General features: G+C 50.3%; 1 protein-coding gene across 1 annotated transcript; it reads left to right on the top strand.

Annotated features, from left to right (window-relative positions):
- The first annotated feature begins 2,950 nt into the window (after nt 1-2,950).
- On the top strand, nt 2,951-24,036 carry CSF1R (colony stimulating factor 1 receptor). Its single transcript, XM_054842004.1, has 21 exons — nt 2,951-3,147; nt 8,126-8,371; nt 9,207-9,491; nt 10,035-10,171; nt 10,921-11,080; nt 11,914-12,103; nt 13,160-13,275; nt 13,546-13,666; nt 14,357-14,547; nt 15,159-15,271; nt 17,310-17,436; nt 17,929-18,033; nt 18,354-18,464; nt 18,734-18,896; nt 19,436-19,533; nt 19,679-19,797; nt 20,541-20,663; nt 20,786-20,897; nt 21,209-21,308; nt 21,931-22,036; nt 22,423-24,036. The coding sequence occupies exons 1-21, from the start codon at nt 3,099-3,101 to the stop codon at nt 22,552-22,554; spliced, it is 2,904 nt and encodes a 967-aa protein (XP_054697979.1). The 5' UTR covers nt 2,951-3,098; the 3' UTR covers nt 22,555-24,036.
- The last annotated feature ends 413 nt before the right edge of the window (nt 24,037-24,449 follow it).

Raw genomic sequence — 24,449 nt, 5'->3', positions numbered from 1 at the left:
GTGCAAGTCCTCTCTGCCAGCAGTTGTGACTCCCTCAGCTCCTGAAAACCCCTTGTGTAGCCAAAGGCCCAAGGCACCGGCTGCAGCAGGACACAGGTCCAAGTCCCAGCAAGGCTCCCCTCTCCAGCTTATCCTGGGCTTCTGTCTTTGCTCAGTTTGCTAGAGAGCAGGTTTGCAGGCTCCCTGACCAGCTTGGGCTGATTCTCTGCAGATACGCCCTGAGTCACCTGGCACAGCTCAGCCACAACAGGCAGACAGGGCATTTTTCTCCAGGAGCTGAATCAGCAGGGAAAAAAAAAATCACCTCGTCTCCAAAGAGGCTGCAGCAAAGGATTGGGGGGGGAGCAGGGAGGGGGAGTTGGTAGACCTCAGCCCTAGACCCAGCTGGTTCCCACTGCCCGATCCCAGCAGGACATTTTCCCCACCCCAAAACAAGTCTCCTCTCCAGTGATGAGACAGGCACCTCGTGGAAGAGCTCAGGGAAGCAGAGAAACTCAGACTGCAGAGACAAGCATGGCCTGCTGCAACCAGGGTTTTTAGCTGTTTGGGTTACTTGGGACACGTGTGTTTCACACGTGTCCGCAGACTGCTGCAGGGCACTACAGGCAGACATGACACCATGGCCAGCTATACTCAGTGCAGGGGTCCTGTAGGGCTAGAGCCATCTCCAAGCACACCCTCCTGGCCATCAGGACTTCCACTGACATCCCTGGGATTGGATTTACTCCAAGTAAGGCTGCAGCTTCTTTGAGAGCATCCCTGTTCCTTGCTTAGAGCTGCTTGGGCATATGAGCCAGTGCCAGTGGCTCGGCTGCTGCTTGCAACCACAGGATTTGGGGTGCAGCTTGCAGGCAGGAAGAGATGGCCACCAGTGAGGGAGGAATCCCAGCAGACAGCTTGTCCCACTAGCCTGAGCATCTCCAGGTGTACCCAGCCCAGCTTGGGGACCTGTGAGCACAGGCTGTGACTGGTCACCTATGGACCACTGCCATCAGAGACGCTCCGCAAGGGGCCTCCTCAAAGACAAGAGAGGCTGAGAGATTGTTTCCCTTCTTTGTATTTAACGTGTCTGCTTTAATACTTGTTCACATTGGTGAGTCAGTTCTCTCTGAGCTGGCATTTGTTCCTGGAAAAAAAAAACAACAGCAAACTTAAAAAGAAGAAGGAGGGAAACAAACATCCTTTAAAAAGCCCCTTTGGCTCAAAAGGAGGAAAGAATAATCAGGCAGACGTCTCCTGCGGCCCAGCCACTCAACAGCCCCCCAGCTCTGGGCAAGAATCCCCCACAGCACCACGCTGCCTCTACTTTGAGTTCTTCCCCACATCCTGCCAGGAAAAACTGCTGAGAGGAAATCTTCCCCAGCCAAAAGCTGCCTTTCCTTCTCTCTGGACTCCTTCATGCTCTCCAGCTATCCCTCTAGCCAAAACCAAGAGCTCTCTCCATGTTCCCATGACTCTTAGTCATCTTCAGCACAGTCAGCCATGCTCTCATCTCTTGGCCCCAAGACGCTGTCTTGCTGGTACCTCTCTAACTGCCCTCTTTGAGGAGCCCATTCCCCTCCAGTTTGCAGAGGCGTGAGGGACACTCCTCTGCCTGGCACCTTTGCGTTGCAAGTACAGATTCAACAGCCACCTCTGTGCAGACATTTTGGAAAAGCCTGTCTCTTTCTGCCCGCATTTCACAGCCCATGTCCCTGTCACCTCTGATGGGGCTGCAGCTGGGTGCAGCTAAGGCAGAGCCCCGGGGCTCGCCCCAGAGAGGACCTTCTTCCCCTGTGCTTCCCAGCACTGTCAGGTGGTGGCTGTAATGTCCCACCCCAGAGCTGCTGTGAACTGACATGAACTTCTGCTGCAGTGTGAGGTTATCCCGAGATAGAACAGAGAGCAAGGGGCAGCCTGTGTCTGACTTGACCAGCTAACCTCTTGCTAACTTGAGCATCCCTGGGAGAGCTGCTTTGCTTCAAGCCTACCCTCACACCCTGTTCTGGAAGGGGCACAGTCCAGGGGAGGGTTAACCAAGTGCCTAATTACTGCTCTCAGGTGCCTACCAGGTTGTCATTAGAAAACAGCTTCAAAAAGCCTCCCCAGCAGCAGGGCAGAAGGACTGGATGGGATGGACTCCTGGAGAAAAGGGGGGGGGATGCTTATGCCCATGCTTATGCCCATGCTTATGCCCATGCTTATGCCCATGCTTATGCCCATGCTTGAGTCCTGCAGCTGCCTGATGGTAACAGGGTTGCTGTGAGCCCCAGGCTTGGAGGTACTGGGAGAGGAGGAGAGCTGGGGACAGGGATGGGTCTGCAGGCTGGATCCCAACATGTCTCCCTGTTGGGGAGGGCAGTGAAGGTGAACCTACAGCTGCTTGGGCTTGACCCTGGCTCTGCATAGTGCTGGAGTGGGGCTTGAGGGTGATCCTGTGTGGCCACAGGACCCATATCTGCACTGGGGATAATGTTCTTGGCTAAAACAAAATTGTCATCTTCACAGGTATTTTCCCCACCTGGGAGCTGTGCAGGGCTGAACCACCTTTGTGGGGGAGTCAGCCATGTTCCTGTGTTGGCCCTGAGGACCTGGAGCCAGCAAGAGCCACAGGGCCTGAGGTAAAAGGGAGTCCCCTGCCACAAAGGTGGGTTGCAGCCTGGCTCTTGGTGTCCCCAAGGAAGTGTGCAGCAGTCCCTGGGGTTTGGGTGGCAGTAGCCAGGGCAGGTTGGGGCTGTCCTGAACCTTGGTGTGGTGCAGTGGCCCTGTCAGCCCTGGGGAGTGGTCTGGGGCTGAACCCCTCTCTGAGGAGAGTCTGTGGCAGGAGGGTGGCCCCAAGAGCAGAGGGGCCCTGCAGTGGGGTGTGTGCATGGCCCCACCTCTGCCAGGGGCATTTGTCACCAGTGACGTCTCAAAGCATCACTTGCCTCTCTTTTTTTCCCCTTCTGTTTCAAAAACAAAAAAAAAGGAATTTCTTAACTTGTGGTCAGCTCAGAAAGGAGAAGCTCCTGCTGAGGGAGTGCTGGGGACAGTGCCCACGAGGAGAGGCGCCCACTGCTTGAGAGGATCCTTCAGCTGCGTCCCTGCTCCACACTGGGGGCACCGTGGTCCCTGGGGACATGGGTCCTGCTCTCCTGCTGCTGCTCACTGCAGCTGGCATCCAACACGGTAGGTCCACTGGTCCCCCCCAAAGCTTTATTGTGTCCCCATGTCACTCTGGGGCAAGTTTGGGATGTGGTGAGGGTTTTCTAGGTGTCTGGTGTGAGTACTCCCTCCCTCCTTGGGTGAGGAGGGGTGACAGCCTCGGTGGGGATGGGGCAATGCTGAAGCTGGACTAATGGGCACTCACCTCCTGGTGGTGGAGGGTGAAGCTGGGCTCCTGATTGTGTCTACCAAAAGCCAGCTGTGGGCTGGGACAGTCCCTGCTTCTGGAGACTGCTTCACAGGGCAGCAACCACTGCTGTGGGCATGTTCCAAGAGCCCTGGCATGGGCAGGGGAGCAGGCAGAACATGTCCACCCCATGGCACAGCAGGGAAGAGACACTGGCTTGGCTTTTAGTGCAGGCTTGGCTTTAGCAGCTTCCTGAAGACTACCCAGAACTGGCTGTCTCTATAGAGGGAGATCAGTGGTGGAAAGAGGGTGTGTTGCAAGTCTGTGCTGACTCTGGAGCAGCTGTGCTGAGGGCTTGCTCTTGGCAGCCTGCAGCGCTGCCAGGATAAGGCCAAGGGGTGTGGAAAGATGCACATACCATAGGAAGAGCCTTGGTAGTGGAGAGAAGGAAAGGGAAACTTCCTGCTGTTTGGGTCTGGATGGGCATTAGGAGGAAGGAGAGGTTCAGCTGAAAGTGTGTCCTGAGGAAAGTCGTCTCTGAAATAACCCTTTGCCCAAATGGGGCAAGAGCTGGAGAACTTGACCTGCAGGCAAAAGGCAGGAAAGCTGGCTGCATTGACACCTTCCAATGCACCTTGTGCCTGGCTGGAGATGTCTGAGGACTGCTGTTTTCTGGTGGTGCTGGTGCACGCAACAGGGCTGTAGAGCCAGGTGTGAGACCTTGTGATGGAAACAGAACTCAGATGGCCAAGGAGGCAAAAGTGAATACACCTGGCTTTTGAGGTTGCAGAGATGGCCAATAGGTGATAACCCATCAACCTCAAGAAAGAGTCACTAAGCCTGTTTGAGGTTTGCAACCAGACAGAAACCAGTATTACTAATATTGCATCTTAAGTGCTGGCAGCCTCTCAGATCTTGTGAGATGCTTTCCTTCATTATCCTTTTGAGCTTGCTCCCCACATGATGAGACTATGGTGGGAAGGGGGCAATCTAGGAGGGGAAAGCATTCAGCATGTAACAGGGAGGCAGTGCATCCCTCTTGAGCCTTTGCTGTGTTTACACTTTCAGGCCAAGAAATTTGCATCCTTCTTGCTGTTGCACTGCATGGCATTTCACTTCAAGTCCTGTCTTTGACATGCTGAGCATGCTTTTTTCAGGTCTGCTGTGCTGGGAACTGGGTTGTGAAGGCTGCAAGGTTTTTAATTTCTCATGCTTTTTTTAAGATAATAGGGACTAGGCAGGTCTGATATAGATTTGTGAGAGATAATGATATCTGTCAGGATCTCTCCAAAGGTTCCTTGAGGCACTGGGCAATGCAAGTCAGCAGCTGTGACATCCTGGTCAGGCATTGCCTTCCATGTCAGGGTGTTAGACACACATTTGTGTGAGTACCATCACTGTTGACTGTGTGCAGCATGCCAAAGTTGTCCAAAGCAATAGCCTCGAGCTGGAACCAGAGCTTGACTTCCTTCTCTTACCTCTTGGATTGCAAGTGCATCTTCCAAGAGCACCCAGGACTGATGTGGTATGACCATTGTGTAAGGGGCTCAAATCCCAGCTCCAGATCAAGCAGAGGAAGGATCTGAAACCTGATCAGCTCCATCTGTGTTCCTGGCCATCTTGAGATGTCTTCCTGCAGTTTCTTTTTGTTTTCTTGTTGTGGATGAATCTAAACCTCTGAGGTAGAAGCCCTAGGCAGAGATGTGATAAGCACCCTTTTCCCTGTTCCCTGCCCCTCAGATACTGTAGGTGACTCAGGGGAAGGTGTCCTCAGAAACCAAGCTTTCTCCTCCCATCGTTGAGGAGGGAGCAAGGGGAGCTCAGGCCTGGTATGGGTCTCATCCCAGGACCAGACCTTAGCCTAGTTATCCCCCAGGACCAAGTCAAGGTTCTGATGACTGGCTTCTGTGGTAACGTTCTTGAGCCTCTCTGTCTTACCAGCCTTCACTTCTCCTTCCTCACCGTTTCCAAACCCTCAGCAGAGGAAAGTAATGTTTTGGCTGGCATGGGAGAGGCAGGGACAGAGCCTGCAGCTGTAACTAGAGGTCATGGTTACACAACCCAAGTGTGGTAAAACCTTTGGCCAGCAGTTACGAGCAATGCTGCGGAAGCTGCTGGAGAGCAGCAGAGAGACATCCTTGGGCTTCGTGCAAAATTGCACACTGGTCAGCAGGGAGAAAGCCTTCCCCAGCAGTCCTGCTTCCCCATTCTGGAAAAGGACCTGCTGGTTTGACTCATCCCCCAGCACACACAAAGGAGTGGACGCTTGGGGCCTTCACCTGGCGTGATCCTGCATTTAGTGTCTCTGTCCTGTCTGTCCTCACTCCACTTGTGTGGTGGCTGTGCCATTGACAGGAGTCTCCAGAGATAGCCTAAAGGCTGCTGGCTTCTTCACTGTCATGGAAAGCACTTACCCTGAGTCTTTTCCGGCCGTAGCATCTCAGTAGTAACTGGAGGTTGATGACAACAAGGATGCGGAGTGATGTGACTCTTGTTTTTCTTGTTGTCCTGCTGTGGCCAAACTGAGGACCAGTTACAACATGGTCTTTCCCTGAGCCAGTTTGAATGCAGCTCTGAGTCAAAGAGCTTGGCTCCCCCATCAAATGGTGCTGAAGCCTTGGATGTGGAGGGATAGCTAGAGCAGAGAGTAGGTGAGGGAGAAGCAGCCAGTGACAGAGTTAAAGCAACAGAAGCATGTCAAGCCCCAGTAGAAAACACAGCCTAGCAAAAAGGGAGGAATGTTGTACCTCAGATATGTGGAAAATGTGGCTTTGTAAAGGATTCTGGGATATGTTTTTCTCTGCTTTGGGAATAAATGAGGCTTTTCCTGTTTCCACAGAAAGATAAAAGCATCACAAAAAACCCCAGAACAAAACAGGGAGATAAAATGTCAAATATATTCCATGCTCTGAAGCTCCCTGTCCTCTGCTTCTTCCCACAGGGCCAGTGAGTTTGATCTAAGCCTTGTTTGGGTTTCCCCTGGGCAACTGCACTGTTGTCACATACCAGCAACGCTCTCCAGGGCCTCGAGTCTCATATTCTCAACCCTTTGCATGGAGGGAGGCATCAGCCCAAGACTGTTTAAATTATATTCTTTGAGCTCTGATGGGTGGGCTCTGGTGTTACAGCCCTGATTACAGCTGGTAGCACAGGACACCCATTTGTACCATGGGTGTAGTCTTCCTCACCAAACAAGCTGTGAGCAGGGGTGGATGAGGATGGGTGCGTGCTGCTTCTGCTGGCTGTGTTACAGGGATAGCGTCCAAGGCAGCACCTGAGAACAGATGTACTGTAAACTGTCTTTGGTACCTATGACCATAAGCAGCCTTCTCTTCGCCTCCCTGCAACAAGGGCTGTAACATCTAGCCACTGCTCCCCTTCCCCTGAAGGATATACAAGTGCAGCTGGACCAATGGCACCATTATAGGCTGCTTTGCCGTCTCCCACTTCCTCATGAGTTAGGGTTTTTATGTTCACTTGGACAACAAATCTTTCAACTAAAGAGCTCTCGTGAGCCTAGAGCAGTCTGCTGCAGAGTTTGAGGCATCACAAGACCAAACTCAGCCCCTGTTTCTGCTGCCACCACCCAAAAGGAGCACTGCCTGCAGTGACCTCCTCTATGAAGACCAACAAATTGATAAGTTGGGTGGCTACCTTTCTGCTTACAATATTTGAACCTGAGTGTGTGTCCCTTTAAGATGTGACAGTGGGTTAGCAACCGGGAAGGAAAGCAGAAGTGGGAGAATAGCCCTGGATTGGGGCCGGAGCGGGGTGCAGAGCCCCCTGAGCACAGATAGCCATTTGCAATGTGTTTCCTGTCCTCCCCGAAGGCCTGGCGTGGGGGTGGCGGTACTGCTTCTTCCCTAGCCCCACGGCACTGATTCATTTCTCACTTCCCCCCACCCTAAATATAGGTGGTGACTCAAAGAACTTGCTGACGCAGCAAAATGGGAAAAAATATTTCCCTCTGACACTAAGTGCTAGAGTGGGACCCTGGTTCCCTTTTATTCAGCCAGCAGAGAAGGCATCTTCAAAGTAGAGATGGCATCAGAAATCCAGCTGGGTAGCAATGCCAGTGTCAGCATGGCCTGACGTGCTGTATGTACAACTGCAGCTGTGGGCTTTCATGAGCTGTTTAGTTTTTCTGTGCCTCAGTTTCCCACCCCCAAATGTGAATAATGATGCTGACTCACTTCATAATGTTTTGATGGTATCTGCAGGGAAAACACAGTGTTTGACTCTATGATGAGGCATAAGCAGGTGTCCTTCAAAATCCACTGCCCAGCAACCAAAAAGCCAGTCTTCCCAAAAAGGTCATGCACTGACTCCTGCTCTGCAGAAGCTTTCCAGGTCTGTTTTAGCTCATCACAGCCCCAATGCAACAAAGATACTCCATCCACTAGACTTGGCTTAAATGTCACCAAATGGTGTTATAGGCTATCCAAGTTCATATAGTAGCTCCAGCTCTGCCACAAAAGAACTGTTGCGAGAAGAGGCAAAACCCAACGGGAATAATTTCCAAGCTAGCATCTGGCCTAATCAGCTCCAGATGATTGGGTTTTTCTGTCCCAGTGCTCTAAGTGTTCACTTGTGGGTTTTTATCTCTTCCCTGAAATTCATTTGTGGGTGTATCAGGCCATATTGGTCTGGTGGGATGGAGAATGGCCAGAGTGATGCAAGCCAAAAAGTCAGTTTGAATTCCAAGCCCATCCTCTTCCTGATGCTGAGCTATTCCATGTTCAGTGGTGTGAACTTCAACAGAGTATCATTAGGGATCACTTTTGCATCCTTAGTCTTTCTCTTTTTCCTTTGTAGGTTTGGCATCCCCAGTGATCAGCCCTAACGTCCCTGCTCTGGTTGTCAACACGGGTGATCCAGTCATCTTGCACTGCTCAGGAGAGTCCAAAGTTGAATGGAAAAGCCAAAAGAATACATCCAGCAACCACACCAGCAGCACACTCACTATTCCCAAGGCCACTTACAGGGATACGGGCACCTATAAGTGTGCTCATGTCAACAGCAGTGACAAGGGCATTGCAACTGTGCATCTGTTTGTGCGAGGTAACCATGCTTCCCTCTTCCCACGTATGCTGGCAGAACAGTCTCCTTTTGGGGAGCATGGCAGTTACACAGCTCCTCTCTTTGGCTGAGGTTGTGTGCATGTTTGGGGGAGCAGTGCAGGCTCCTACTGGGGCAGTGGCTCGTGCACAACCGTGTATGCCCATGTACAATGGGGCCTGTGGCTGAAGCACTGGGGTACAGTACAGAGCATCTACATCTCATGTATATCTGTGAATGGCCTGGACCTCTCCCTCCATTTACCTTGGCTTCCCTTCCTGAAAAAACAGGGATGAAAGTCTGTTCAGTGTTGTAATGAGCAGAGAGATCTGGAAATCGGCAATTTCCAAATACTGGTATTGCCAGTAGGGAATATACCCAGATAGGGAGAGAGTCACATGAATCACATCCTCACAACATGACCGGAACCCCAAATATTCTTTTACCCCAGAAGAAGTTATACTGTGGTAGCTCCACCACTTGAGTTCACTGCTTCCCTTTTACCGGCAATACTGTCCTGGACAGGGAAGCTGAAGCTCTGATAAATAAAACTAACACCATGGTGAAAAGTTTAATTAGAGGTAAGCATGTTTCTCACTCTCTCTAGCCCATGTACATTTGTGAGTTGATTGCTGTGCTCTCCTCAAATGCCTTAGCTGTCATTGGGCTTGTTGTGTGAGTTTTTGGAGGCTGAGTCAGCCAGGCGTTGAGCAGGGCTGCCCCAGCATCGAACTCCCACTGGGCAGCAATGCTGGAGGCTTGCCTTTGCCAGAATATGTTTTGCAGCTTCAGTGCACTTTCTGATCCCTTTCTCCGGCCTACCTTGTCTCCTCTGCAGATCCCAATAATGTGTGGTACACCCCAACTTTCCGTATCTTCGTGACCAAAGGTGGTAATGCTGAGTTCCCCTGTCTCATCACGGCCCCCGAGTACGGATCCAGTGTGACTCTGATAATGGATGACGCCTCTCATCTCTCACCCGGGACCAACTATTCTTTCAGTGCTGAGAAAGGAATAACACTATACAATGTGAAAAGCAAGCAGAAGGGCTTTTACCGATGCCAAGCAATGATAAATGGAAAAATAGAGAAGTCATCAAGAATAAGACTGATTGTGGAAGAAGGTAAAGGATTTGGGTTGCTGCTGCCCTCAGGGAGATGGCAATAGCCAAGCTGGCCACAGTAGACAGGTTAAGGAAAAGCTCCTTGCCAGTGGTAGGAAAGACCTTCTGAACCTGCAGTCTTTAAAGGGTATTTAATGGAGGCAAAATTCCATCAGCTTCTGGCAAATTGGCTCCTTCAGGTGGGTCTCCATGGGTTCAGCAGTGTTCAGATCTTTGCAGGCACTATCACAGAACAGAGAAAAAAAGTCCACCTATCTCCTTGATGTTCTGCAAGTCCTCAGGCCCTGGTGGTCAGGACGTAACCACAGCAGAAGGTTCCCCTTCCCTTTCAACCCACAGTGCTGACTGCTGTGCTCTCCCTGTACTGCTTCCCATAGATGCATGCACAAAAGAAGTGATGATCCCTAGGGAAGGAGAAGGCTGGGGGTAAAGAGACTGAAGAGGATGGAAAGGAGAAGGTAGCCAGGCCCTGGGGAGTCTCCAAAGCACATGGGGTCACTGGGCCAGCTGACATTGAATCTTTCCCTGCTTGCATTTGTGTAGCTCTGGAGAAGCCTGTGTCAGTGATGATGGACCCTGTAGACCATGTGCGAATTGTGGGTGAACCTTTTGAAGTCACTTGCAGAGTAATTGCTCCTTCCCACAAGTATGACATCAGATGGATGACAGCAGCAAAGAATGTAAGTTGTGCAGCTTCCAAGGGGGTATAGGGCTTTCCTGGGAGACACAAGGTGGTAAGAACTGCCCAGACCCAAATCACCTGTAGCAAAGCCTTGAACTGCCCAACCAAAGCAGCTATTCAAACAAGCTGTAGAAATCTAAATATGGCTGTCCTTTCTTTGGGGTGACACAGGGTTAAGAAACACCTGCCTGTTGTCAGGATCTTGCTGCAAGAGAGAAGGACAACTCGTTGTTTCAGCTGAGTTCATTGAGCAGGAGCCACAGTACCTAAGGCAAAGCTTCTTCACCCTGCCCTCTATAAAAGCAGCAAACATGTTCAGGACACACAGTTCCCCAGAGAAAAGATATGGGTGAAGAAGAAGAATGCATTTCAAAATGTCTGTTGTGCTGACTTTTAACTGCTAGATGGTTAGATAAGGTTTGCTACAAGTCCTTATTATATCTGATGCCTTTATTAAGGAGTTGAAATAACCCACAAAGATATGTTTGGATCACACAATGTAAAGCCAGCTTGCATTCAGAAGGCTGACAATAGCTATAACCCTAACTGCTGTGGAATATCTGCCTTGAATACTTGGGTTTAATATGCCTCTTGGTCTTCATACAGATGGCTTTCAGTGACAGGGGCTGTATAACAAAGCTCAGTAGCCCAGAACAGGAGGGGGTGGGTATGTCTGTCATAAATATCATTCAGTTCCATCCTCTGCCCTTCGAAGAAGGTGCCTGATGTTCCCTCCCTGCCTGACAGGTTGTGACAACTAAAAAGCCTAGCTTTGAAAACGACAACTACTTCATCAGCGCCACCCTGTCTGTTGCAGCAGTGACCACGGAAAATAGTGGGAAATACACTTGTATAGCTAACAATTCAGCAGGATTCAGGAATGCCTCAACGATGCTTCAGGTAGTAGGTGAGTGCTTCCCCAAAAGACCAGGAAGGTGTGGGCTGAACCTCACCTAGCCTTGAGTATTTGCCGCTTCTGCCTCCATCTTGTTCCTAGTTTTGTTGTTGGAAACATCATTCTCGCTTGTGCCTGAAGGTTCACATGAGAACTGTGGAGCTGGTAGGACAGGAACTGGTGTTCCCTTCATGTCTTGAGGGGCAGGAGGACATTTTTTGGTTTCTGGATGAAAAATTGGAAAGGTCTTTTCAGTTTCTGTGTGTTTATAAACAACTTGAAAACAAAAAAAAAGAATGGGGCAAAGTTATGCTGAAGACCAGGAAAGGCTGGCTAGAAGGGAAAGCCACATAAGTGGAGTATGGAACATTGTCTCTTCCAGTAACAGATCCACATAAGAGAAGTCAGGTCTATTATACACTTGTTTGTATCTCAAGATGGAAAATTCATCCTCACAGGCTGGGGTTTGCTGATGATCCAAAGCCACTGCATACCATGGCTCAGAAAGAGGCCTTGGTCTGAGTTGTTTCCAAGTGACTTTAGCTAAAGGGGCCTGTCTTCTATGGATGATCAGGAGATACAGTTTTAGCTTCATCTCTTATTAGGATACAGTACATAAAACCTCTTTCCCCATGAGAGTTCACTAAGATTTTCTAGCTCTCCTCAGGCAGAGTGTAATCCAAACCGCCATGACAAAGGAACAACGTAATCTGCGTAATGTCTCATTCCCTCCTGCAGTCTCCCAGCTGCCCTTTCCAATAATGGTCCATTTATGAAGCTGGTATAAGCTTGTTTCAGGTCTCTGGAGATGCCTGCTGATGGTCATGCTCTCCTCCATCCTGCAGAGAGAGGCTATGTGTTCCTGACCCCAGTGCAAGCCACCAGCCAGGAGGTTGCTTTGGGAGAGAGTCTGAAGCTGCAGGTCCACATTGAGGCTTACCCAAAACTTCTCCGCTGGGGCTGGGAGCATACGAACCCATTGAAGAGCTCTGGGAGTACCACATTCAAGGGCCAAATGGTCTCTGGAAACAACTGGTATGTGCTCTCTCTCTTCCACAATGGCCATAGCACATTTCCAATAGTGCTTTCTTTGTGAGACAGGCAAACCCCATGCTACTGGCTCACAGAAAAGTCTCTGGTTTCAAAGAGGGGAACTGTTCTGCCGTTCTGTCTTCTATTTCCAGCATTATTAGCAAACCACAGTCAGCAGGTCTGATCAGGTCAAGGAGGACACCACCTCTGCCTAACTTGGCAGCCATCTTTTTAGAAAACCTTGTGGAAGTCACTATCACGTTCGTGGTCTGGTTGTTCAAGTTCACACTCTCCTTGCAGGAAGAAATTGCAGGGATGGATGAACTGTACAAAAAAAACTGAATTCCCTCTCTACTCCTCAGACCTGTCCCATGCTCTGCGGTCTGGAGAGTGTATGTACCGAGCGGCACTGTATGCCCCATGTCAAGAGAAACCAGAAACATTGTTACGTGGATAAGAGCTAATGGAGAGCACAGCCCTGCTCTTCCAAAGCCTGCAGCCAATTGAGGCCAAAAGGAGACTGAAAGAGAATCATTTCATTTGATGGGGAGTTTTGGCAATTCCCCTTTCATTTTCTTAGAAACCCAAAATAATCCACAAGAGGAACTGTGCCACTCAGCAAGCATGATCACTTTCTTGCATCTGGATCTGAGAAATGGGCTGGGGGCAGAGGGGGGTGGGCACCAGGGACCATGACTTGATGGGCTAAGAAATGGGAGGAATAACTCATTCTGTCAAAGGCAGGAGGACCAGCATCCTCTAGCCCTTCAAAGGCAATGATTTAGATGTTAAACTCTCCTGAGTATTCACCTACCCATAGCCTTTCAGAAGCACTGTGCACTTGGTGGCAAAAGGTCTTTCCTCTAACAAAGATCAGACCCTCCCTGCTTCCCCTGAAGAACAAGTACCAGATTCCCCTCGTGGGTTGGGATTAGTGCTGGGAAGTGTTCACCCACTCCAGGGCACAGGAAGCAGCAGCATCTCGTTGAGCAGACTGTGAGTGTTTGAGGTTCCTCAGCACAGCTTTCTTCACAGTGTTCGCTCTCTCTGTGTGAGCAGGTATAACAACACGCTCTTCCTGAACCGCCTGCAGGAAGGAGAGGGAGGTCTCTATACATTTTATGCCCTCAACAACGAGACCAATGCATCAGTTACCTTCAGTATCTCTGTGAAATGTAAGTGCTTGGCATTGCCCATTCTTTCACCCTGCTTGCCCTGGGGCTGCTGCCCAGCTGGCAGCAAGTAGGGAGAGGTACCAGGGTGCTTCCAGCCCAGTGCCTGTGGGACACACACCCAGACTGCATGTGGGACCCAGCCCAAACCTATGCACAGCACAGGGCTTTCCTGGTGGTTTATTGTCGCACATGTGGAAAGTAAATCAGAACACAGGGAATGTGCTCTTCCTTTGGTCATAGTGTTCTCTGTTTATCTGCCTTCCCCAACAGCTCCTCCAAGGGTCTGCAAAATCAAGGTGCCAGCCAATGACTCCAGTATCCTTCAATGCATGGCCATCGGCTACCCTGCCCCACGCATTGAGTGGTACCAGTGCCCCATCCACTCTGACAGGTAAGAAATCCCCAGGTGTGACCTTGCCTCTGCCCTTGCACTTGCCACGCTGGCATTTGCTGAGCGGCACCATGTGGGCTTGCTTATAGGCAATATAGCAGAGCCTGTTCAGTAACAGCAACAGGGATGTTGCCCTGCTGAAAAAAAAAAAAAAAGAGGTTATTTGGAACTGTCTGAGGAGAGGGAGCAGGTGCTATTCCTCAAGTCCTGAGCTTGAGGAGTTCAGCCACCTGTGATTCGTGTTCTCCCAGTGCTTTTCTGAGGAATATGTGGGTCCCTTGGAGAAGTGCCTGGGTGTAGGTTGCTTGTAGAGCTAAATCCTGCCTGGTCCTACTCATCTTCCTGGGGCCTCCACAGGTCTGAGGCTCTGCAGAACACAGGCTTACCAAGCTACAGCGTGATGGGAGGCAACTGCAGCTCCCTGGACAGGGGTGGTTGTGTCGCAGTACCAGCCCTGTTAAAGGAGAGAACTGCTGCCACAGCTGTAGCCACATAAAGGCAGTTAATGCTCTGTCTATAAAGGGCTTTGATGTTCAGGGAGAGGTCTTTTAAGTGGGCAGTGAGTAACATGTCTCACAGAGCTGCAACCCTAATTTCCAGTGCCTCCTCTCTAGACTGATATAGGAACCAATTCACTTATGAGCAACTGTGCTGCAGAACACCACTCATTCTCTCCTGGTGTCTCTGCAGGTACAACGAGGACTATAGGTTGCTACTGAATGACTCCAGTCCCCAGGTGATGAACATGTTGCCCTTCCAAGAGGTGGAGGTGGAGAGCGTTGCCCCGTTCCAGGAGCTGGGTGCCAATTTCACCTTCTGCTGTGTGGCCATTAACAGAGAGGGGAACGCTTCTGACATGCTTCACTCAGTCACCATCACCAGTAAGATACAAACTGGTAGCTTGGAAGAGTGGGGGAGAATTTGGGGGCTTTGGGGGGCCCATCTTCCTACACATATATCCCTACTGTCTTGCAAGAGAGGTGGAATAGATTCCACAAGCCCTCTATCTTCACAGGAGGTGGGAGGCTCTGGCATTTGCCAGCCCTAGGAGCCATGTGGGAGATGCTGGCTGGGCATAGCCTGGTGCCAAAGGCTGAGCCACGCTATGAACACCTTATAACTGCAGGACTTAGCTCCAGGGTGCAGTGCAGCCAGTTGTTGCTCAGCCTGCTGGAGTCCAGGGGTTGCATCTTTTGATGGGCTTGTTCTTGCTGCACAGATCTTGGTCCCCAGTCAGTCTGACCTGAACCTGGTGTTCTTTGTGTGGAAATTGGGGTGCATGGGGGTGGGGAACCATTGCAGCCTTCAGTTTGGCATCAAGAACTTCACTCAGTTCCCAGCAGCTCTTTTGGGTGTGTTTGAAGCCAGTGCTGGGTTGTGTTGCATACAGGGGAAGCCTAAGTGAACAGCTGGGCAAAATGATCCCAGAGGTGGGCCATTAGGGATTGAAACAGGAGTGTTTTACTCATCACAGTTTTTTTTGCTCCTCCAGGAAATGTCATGGCCCCCCCAAACAAGCTCTTCAGCCCCGTTCTCTCCACCTGCATAGGCACATCAGTCCTCCTGCTCCTCCTACTCCTCTTCCTCCTCTACAAGTACAACCAGGTCAGATTCTCTGTTGGGTAGCAAGGGCTGCAGGGCCTGCCCAGCCTCAGAGACCTCGCTGCCTCTGCTGGCAGCCACAGGCAGGGAACATTCAGCTTGGAGGTACCAGGCAGGCTACCTCCCTCATCTCCACTGCCTCCCAATTCCCCCAGGAAATTTCCTGCTGCAGGGCAAGGCTCGTGCACCTAACCCAGTGTGTTAACCCCTCTCCCACCCTCGCCACACAGTCTTATAGCCCAGAGGTCAATGTGGATATTCCTTGGTGCCAAAGGTGCTTGCTCTGTGCTGTCAATTGCAGCTGGGTTTGCTCTGGCCACCATGAATTCACAGAATGAATTGAGAAGGAAAAAAAAGTGGTTTGCAACTTGCATCTACTTTTTATTCTCCTCCCTGGTTTATAAAAAGCTGTCTTTGTGGGGAAACAGGATGATGTTAGAAGGCGTTTGTCTCCAGGAAGACTTGGTCATTATTTTTATACAAGAACTTGCCCCATTTTCTCTGCAAGACTCATTTTCAGCATTTGGATTCCTTCTCAGTTGTTTCCATAAATCGTACCAATCAATAGCCACCTCTGCTTCATCAGTGGGTGAAAATCTCCTGTTTTTCAGCTCTCCCTTTAGCACTCTTCCTTTGACAGCCTATCAAGGCTGCAAATTTTGCAGCAGAGTTCTGGTGCTGGTTGTCAGAAGATCCAGCAGAGCCCTCTCCCAAACAAGCACCTACAGCTTTGCAGGCAGAGCTGTCTTTGGCCAGTAGTCCACAGAGAGAGGTGGATGGATGTGTAAGCACAGCTCTGAAAAAACAGCTTTTAGGAAGGCCTTGCAAGCCCAAGAGAAGCAGGACATGTTTATAAATAATCTTACCTATCTCAGTCATGGGCTTCTTGAGTCATGGCTGATTGCTGCAGCGCTGGGTGAATTGTGGAGCAGAAAGCAGCAACAGCAAATACACTGAGTGCATGTGGCATTCTTTGAGGGACCTCCAGCAGAAACTGTGCTTCTTGGAGCATCCTGTCTGGGCTTTTTTGGACAGCCTACATGGGCATGGATATTCAACTCTTAGGCGAAGGAAATAGAAGCAGTGTGGAGGAGAAAACAAAGAGATGCTTTGCATCAAAACTGCAGATCCGTTTGCCTCAGGTTTTGTCCCTCATGCCTGTGCTAACCTAGTTTTGAGCATCCATACGCTGCATCCTTCTCTGCAGCTCACCAGGGCAAGTGATGAGGGGAAACAGTTCAGCACAGACCTCCCAGTAGCTGGGACATGAGGGTGATTCATCACAGCCATGGGCACTCCACCCATGCTTCCTTGTGCCTGCCTTGATGGACCTCAGACCACCTTCACCACACTGGGGTGCAGGTCCCTGCCTGTCTCCTTGCACAGGAGCTCTCATGCCAAGCCGTTTCACTGCCTTTCTCTGTGTTTGTGTCTCCAGCCTGGCTTCCTAGTTCTCAACATGATTGACAACACCCAGCACGAGCTGGCAACTGCCTCTGCCCAGGGGCTGCAGCACTGCTTCTCTCTGCCTTGCCTGCTTACTTCTGCCATGAGATTCGTGGAAAAGAGAAGAAATTCTTACTTCTCTTTCTCCATTTCTTTTTTTTTTTCCCCTGTAAGGGAAGCAGGGCTGGGCCAGCTCCACTGTTCTGCTGTGCTCAGCAACCCAGGGTACCAAGGGAGGAGACATAGAGGGAACATCTCTCTCCAGCACCAGCTGGGCACAGCTCAGCCACTGGTCTGGTGGGACATGCGGGCTCTGCCATACCAAGTGAAGGCAATGGGCTACTTTAAGTGAAAGAGGCAAGAGAACCTCCCTCAGTGATGGGTGATGACTTGGAGGGCTTTGTAACAGCGAAGAGACTAGGCTGTCTAGACAAAGCCTCTCTTGCTCAGTCCAGGTTCAAAGCAAGAACTATTTGATGGGCTGAAACCTAAGTTTTCCCTCTATGCCTGCAGGGTGAGAGCTAGAGTGCATGCTGGGACTGGGGAACCCTCAGGACTTGAGGAACATTGAATAACTGGCATCTCTTCCTTACAGAAACCCAAGTACCAGGTGCGGTGGAAGATCATTGAGGCCTGTGAAGGGAATAACTACATTTTTATTGATCCCACTCAGCTGCCATACAATGAAAAATGGGAATTTCCCAGGAATAACCTCCAGTTTGGTAAGAAACCTTCCTTGCTGCTTGCCTGGTGGCATGCAGCTCACCATAGAGCTGAAATGATTTAAGGGCCAGAGCCAAAGCAACTGGGCAACATCCAAAGCTGCATCCAGGCATTACAGCAACATCCTTAACCAGGCCGTGCTGCCCTCTACTGCACAGAGTGGCAAATGCTGGGGTACAACCTCCCCCCAGCCCTCCATTGCTCCAAGGACGACTGAGAGGATCATGTTCCTCCTCTTGCATCTGGCATCATTCCTAATGCAAAGAGCTGGTGAGCCCATGTTTGGACACAGCCTCTTTGATACCATCTTTGCTCACAGTAGAGTTCCCCTCAGATGTTAACCAGCTCTTGACTAAGGGATGTGTCATCTTGTCTGGGCTCAGCAGGAATCCCCACCCACCAGACATGCTCCTCAAGACTACATGCAGGACAACTGCTCAATCTCTTTCTATAAAGCATCTTATAAGCACTTTTTTTTTTTCCCTCTGCAGGAAAAACTCTTGGAGCAGGAGCCTTTGGGAAAGTGGTAGAAGCCACTGCTTTTGGGCTGGGCAAAGAAGACTCTGTCCTCAAAGTGGCTGTGAAGATGCTAAAGTGTAAGCCCAGAGCAACTTGCAAAGGCTGAAATCCCCCAAGCTCCTTTGGGCAGGATGTAGTGTGTTCACCACATGTGTTGGTGCTCCCAGGCTGCAACATCTACTTTTTTAGATGTTTCTGTGATAAGTACTGGGTGCTGGAATCACACTGCTGTAATTTTTGTGGACACACGTGGCCAGAGGCACAGACAGAGGACACAATTTCCTCTCTGAGCGTGTCTCCTCCTTTTGTTCCATCTCTCTGTCTACACCTCTTTCTGTCTTCCCCCCCTCATCTCTTCCTTGTCCCTCCCTCACACAGCCCTTCTCTTCTCTTGCAGCAACGGCAGACACAGATGAGCAGGAGGCTCTCATGTCTGAGCTGAAGATCATGAGTCACTTGGGACACCATGAGAACATTGTTAACCTGCTGGGAGCATGTACCTACGGAGGTGAGATCCCACAGCCCTGCTTCCCCCATGCACCTCTCCCATGGCCAGCTCCTCTGAGGCTGTTACCTCTCCTCAGTCTCACAACAGAGAGAGCTGATGAGCTCAGCTGTCTTTTTTGAACCCAAAACTTTGCAAGGGCCTGTTGATTGGCCATTTCCAGACATGCTTATGTGCAGCGTGGGTTCTGCTGCCCTTCCCAGGAAAAGCAATCCTCAAGGCAGGTCACAATAGCATCACTTCTTAACAAACCCTTTTCACCTCTCTCCCAGGCCCAATCCTTGTCATCACCGAGTACTGTCGCTACGGAGATCTGCTGAATTTCCTGCGGAAGAAGGCTGAATCCATAATTATCCAAGATTCTCTCCTGGACACCTCTTTAGACAGCGCTGCTGATTACAAAAACATTGACCTAGAGAAGAAATACATCCGCAGGTAAAAGCAGAGCTCTGGTGGCCACAGGGCTGAGCAATGTGGGGTACCTGCTGGGAGAAGTGTGCGGGGGGCTGTGCTGGGGGGGAGATTAAGGCCAAAGGTCTGGGGACCTGCAGAATACCAGGATGTAAAAGCCACAGGGGATGTGTGTGTTCAGACTTGGTGACAGTTCCAAGTTTTTTCCAAAGTCTTTGACAGCAGTCGTTGAATATCCCACAGTAAATCCTGGTCTGCCCTCCCACAATCTGGAATTGGAACTTTTTTGGCTTCCTGCACTGTTGGGTTTTGTAGGACAAGAGGCTGAGTGCTCCCCATCAGCCAAGGGCAGTCCCTTGGCAAAAGGGGAGCAGTACTCGGAGCCCCATACCACAGGTCCCCTTTCTGAATCTGCCTCAACGTTGACTTGCCCTTAAGCCTCCAGCTAAGCCACTTCCTGCAGGCAGGGATGTGGTTTCTTCTCTCAGTGAATGTGGAGAAGGGCAGAAGGTGCTACTGAAGGGTTGCTAACAGCCCATCTCCATCTCTTGCTTCTGACTCAGCGACAGTGGCTTTTCAAGCCAGGGTTTGGAAACGTATGTTGAAATGAGGCCTGTGTCGTCATCATCTTCAGCGTCATCAGATTCTGCGCAAGCTAGGGGTGAGTTAAAGGCTCAGTTCTGTGTTTTTATGATTTCTTTATTCTCGTGATCCTGTCTGGTTTAGCCCCAGGGAACCGGGATACAACATACCTTGCATTATTCGCCAGGTTTGTAGCAACTCTAAAACTTTGCTTTGAATTTCAGGGAAAAGCTCAGAGGAAGATGAAGAAACCAGGGAGGACCTCCGTCCCCTCAATCTCTCTGACCTGCTACAGTTCTCCAGCCAGGTGGCCCAGGGCATGGCATTCCTCGCATCAAAGAACGTGAGTGCCAAGAGGACAACTGCCCCCCAACCGGGAAACGCCAGTCCAGCCAGCAGGCACGAGCCATCCTGTCTGCATGAGGCTCAGGATGTTTTTGTATGGGGTGGCCAAGCTCAGGCAAGCTGCTGCTGCAAATGGGCCTCTCTGCTCCACTTGTTGGGTTCAGACGTGCTGGGCCACGATGACTGGTGTTCCCTTCAGAGCCTTTGTCTCCCACGGGCTCCAGGCAGGCCATCATGGCGAGGAACGCAGGGCTGCGCATGGTGCTAGTCTCAACACTTTCTCCCCAGCTTTTACAAGGTCAGGAACTTTGATGCGAAGCTTTCTTGCATTGGCAGCTTTCCCACTGCCAAGGAACTGAAAGTGGCCGTTGAGCTATCTGCCAGAGCTGGCCGATTTAGAGTACCAGAGAGTAATCGCATGACTGTTTCAGAGATGAGGGCACAGTGTCAACAGCCGCTGGCTCTGAGCCTCCTCCCATGAGGAAGACGACAGCCCCATGAGTGACTAAAGGACACAGCATGAAGTGTCACAATGCCTTCGCGCTGCAAATGAAGTGCTTGACAGATCCCGTACTCCTTGTGCACGACACAGTGCCTCTTACAGGGGCTTGTCAAGCAGTACATGTTCCTCTTGCCCCTCTAAGTGTTGTTTCAGTGACAGGCCCAAAGGGCTGTCAGGAATCAGCTAGGACTGCTGGGAGGGGACGCTGGCTGGGTCTCATTGCGCTCTCTTCTCCCCAGTGCATCCACCGTGACTTAGCGGCCAGGAATGTGCTCGTATCAGATGGACGGGTAGCCAAGATTTGTGACTTTGGCCTGGCCCGTGATATCATGAATGACTCAAACTACGTTGTAAAAGGCAATGTAAGTAATTAAAATGGGGACAAAAGATGGTATGAGGGTGGGGGTGAGGCTGGCACACAAAGGACGGGGTGTAGTGTAAGCTGCCAGCTTGTCCCAGTCTGCAGGACACTTTGCTCTTCCAGGCCCGCCTGCCCGTGAAATGGATGGCCCCAGAAAGCATCTTTGACTGCATTTACACAGTGCAGAGCGATGTGTGGTCTTATGGCATCCTTCTCTGGGAAATCTTCTCCCTTGGTAAGAAAGAAGTGAGCTTATAAACCTCTCTTGTTTTCCATGGCTTACCACTGCCCTAATCTCTCTGCAGAAAAATTTCCAAGAAAGGAGGAAGGTTGATAAAAATCTAGTTTATCAGGGCTATAAAAGACTGTGCTATGCTTCCAAAGAGACTGTTAAAAACAACAGATCCTGGATGATTTGCTCTAACAGAACTCCCTGAGAACAAGTAGCGCTGGCTCAGGCGATGCTCCAGGCTGCATCTTCCCACTGCGCAAGGCTGGAGCGTTAAAGCCTCTGGTCTGAGAGCCACCTCTGCTCCTCTGTCACAGGTAAAAGTCCATATCCTGGCATGGTGGTGAACAGCAAGTTCTACAGCATGGTGAAGCAGGGATATCAGATGGCCAGGCCCGACTTTGCTCCCTTGGAAATGTGAGTGGATGTGCTGAGATGGACCCAACAGGTGACAGGGGAGCTGGAGTTGCTTCATGGGGGGGCAGGCAGGGAGATGGCACAGGGATCTTGGTGCCAGGTCTGCCTGCTGCTCCCAGGTGTGCCTGCCCTGGAGGTTCAGCTTGGATCCTGCCAGGCTGTTCCTGCAGGAAAGCAAGACCTGGAGCAGTCAGTTATGATGCTCTGTCCACTATTTCCTCTGTTTATGGACAGGAAGATGGGAGAGGTCATGTTGTTGTATGTCTACAGTCCTGAACTTGGTGAGGTTTTTTTGGTTTTTTCAGTCAGCTACTTTTGACTCTAGGACTATGAGATGCCAAGCCTGAGCAGGTTACCGGAGGGGAATGAGTTTAAGCTTAAAGAAAAAAGTACTGGAGACATAAAGCTCCTTGTTGGTAGTTTGCTCTATCCACATCTGTGCTCACCTCTCCCTGGAGCACTGCACGTGCCCTGACGGTGGGTTTTATAGACAGGAAGACAAGGTACTGCTCAGTATAGTGTGCCTGAAACGTGAAGCGCTGCAGGGAAAAGCCTGGGGGTGCAGACCCTCAGCAGCTTTGCAGCAGCAGTGTGATGGCCCTGTGCCTCTCTGGTTCTGCAGGTACAGAATCATGCAGGCATGCTGGAGCCTGGAGGCCACACAGAGACCTACCTTTGACCAGATCAGCTGCTTCATTCAGAAAGAACTGGAGGTGCACAAGGAGCAGGTGAGGACCTTTGGAGAGGAGAAGGGGGAAGGGAAATGTGCTTTCTCCCTATGAACACAGCTCCTGGGCAATTTCCCTGGTGAGGTCCCTTACCTTTAGCTGACAGGAGCAGTTTAGTGTTCTGTGGGCAGCAATACAACTACCAGTGCAGCAGCCCTGCCCCATTCCCCTGGATTTGGTGGGCAGCTGGACAAAAGGTGCACTGCCTCATGACTAGTTGTCCTGCAGCCCCACAAAAGCACAGGCATGCCTGTCCTGCCAGCTAGACTGTGCCCTGTGGGCACAGCAAAGGGTAGTGTTGAGTTAGCAGTTGGTCATCCGTGCAGAAACAGATGTTGTACACCACTGAAGGGACTTAAACACACTTGGGGGGGTTTGCTTTCAAGGACTACACCAACCTCCCCTCCACTGCTGAGGAAGACAGTGGCTGTGATACCTCTGGCTGCTGCGAGGAATCCTGCGAGCAAGAGGAGAGTGGCCAGCCCCTTCTCAAGAGCAACAACTATCAGTTCTGTTAGCTGGTACCACCACCCCGGGGTAGATCCCTGCCCTCCTGGCTCTGCAGAGTGCACGGTTCTGCTCGCCCCAGGACACAGATGCCTTCTGCTTTGACTCTCCTCTCCATGCTTTCTGAAGTATGAGTGTTACCTACTCCCTCGCCAAAAGGATAGAGCCGGAGTGACTCAAACCCAAGACTCACCCTGGGGTCCCTAAAGTCTTCTCTCAAGGGTAACATAGAGTTGTTAGGATGATAACACACTCCATCTCCGCAAGGTACAGAGGGGTCCCTGTCACCTGCCTCCCCACTCCCTGGAGAGGCTGTGAGGTGTGCAGGGTTGTCGTTTTTTTTAAAATACAAGTTGCAGGCCACGTAAGACACTTCCAAAAGTCACTCACATGACTCATCTTGAAATTCAAGTGCTGAAGCTAGAACTGCTCCACATGCCAGCAGCAGCCCTCTTTCTTGGTTGTCCTGCTCTCTCATCCTGACCCTGGATGTTGCAGAGTCAGCCTTTAGATATAGGTAAAGCCTTTACTTATTAAATATGCATTAATCTCTACATTTCCTCATGCAATCTACCTCTCTGTAGCTGCTGCTTCTGCAGGAATTGTTTGAGTGAAGCAAGCCAAGGAGACAACCCCAGGGTTATGTGAACTTGTGCCCCAGTAACAGGACAGAGGGACAGTTATTTCTCAGGTACAATATAGAAGTAACCAGTGTTCTTCCATGTGAGCACTGAACACAACCCCAATCCAGGAAAGAATGGCAGCTTAAACAGATCTGGGAATGATCAACATAACACATATCCTACAAAACTTCTGAATTATTAAACATGTAGCAATCACTGCCTGTGTCACAATTACAGATATGCTCTTGTACATATTTTCCTGAGTGTATTTTAGTAGTACTGCTGAGGTAATTTTTTTTCATAAGCTAGGGCCTAATGCCCTTAAATTTATTTCTCATCTAGCTCTTGTTCAGGGTTACTAATGCCCCAGCCACCCAGTCCTGTGTAGCTATCAGAAGTAGCTAACAAACCTTCATAGCTTCACCCAAGTCAGTGGGTAAAGCATCAGTATTCCAGGTACAAGCACTGACAGAGCTCAGGTGAACTACAGCGAGACAGAACTACTGTTTGGCAGGTGGCCTCTGTCATACTGTGAGCAATTACATTGTGGGTGACTTCTGATTATATCAAACCTGGTTTTATGCTAACACCAAGTGATTCATTCCTCCTTACTAAATAAAAAGCTAATGTATTTCTATCTATCAGAATTATAAAGAATAAAATAAGATGTTTAACAAAACAAGTGTCTTCCAGGGGTGTAAGGACTGTTCTCAGAGGGGAACGGGTCAGAGCACAGGTGATGTACCAGCCCATCCTCTCACACTCTGCAACTCTGCTCCAGTTCCTCAGAGACACTTCTCATTACCAGTTCTCAAAACCATTCAATCTTGTATAATGCAAAAAACTTATTAAAAGCAAGGTTTTAAAGCACTTTGCTCTGACTGGCCTGTTTGTAGTCCCTGTGCATGGATATCATGGGGGAGTAATTTCATTAATGACAATGGTCACTGTTTGACGGGCACATGGTGGCAGTCTGCAGAAGGGCCCTGCTGACCAGACTCCAACTTCCTGCAGCAGAACCTCCTGGAGCAATGGCTTAGCTGCAGCAGGAGCTCCAGCCCAGGCCATCAAATGCATCCTGAAGAGAAGTTACTGTCACCTGCTGCAGGCTCTCTCCTATGAAAGTCATCTCTGGAGCTGCCCTGTGCAGGGAACTGCAGAACAAGAGCCGGTAGACCAGGAGAGTCAACCAACTGCAGAAGTTACTTTCTTGCCACTTATAAGAACTATACCTTAGCTATATTTAGCAGGATAATTTGATTTAACACTCTGGTGAGGTGGCC

Source organism: Grus americana, chromosome 14 (assembly GCF_028858705.1).
Source record: "Grus americana isolate bGruAme1 chromosome 14, bGruAme1.mat, whole genome shotgun sequence".
NCBI classification, from domain to species: domain Eukaryota; kingdom Metazoa; phylum Chordata; class Aves; order Gruiformes; family Gruidae; genus Grus; species Grus americana.
Note: the sequence above shows the minus strand (reverse complement) of the source record. Positions and strands in the feature narration are given on the sequence as shown.

What these genes read in the sequence shown, in the direction of transcription:
- CSF1R (XM_054842004.1), top strand. Translation starts at nt 3,099, where the DNA reads ATGGGTCCTGCTCTCCTGCTGCTGCTCACTGCAGCTGGCATCCAACAC. An exon ending in AAGACTGATTGTGGAAGAAG is followed by an intron (nt 9,492 to 10,034) that starts GTAAAGGATTTG and finishes GCATTTGTGTAG; the next exon opens with CTCTGGAGAAGCCTGTGTCA. An exon ending in GGCTGTGAAGATGCTAAAGT is followed by an intron (nt 18,034 to 18,353) that starts GTAAGCCCAGAG and finishes CTTCTCTTGCAG; the next exon opens with CAACGGCAGACACAGATGAG.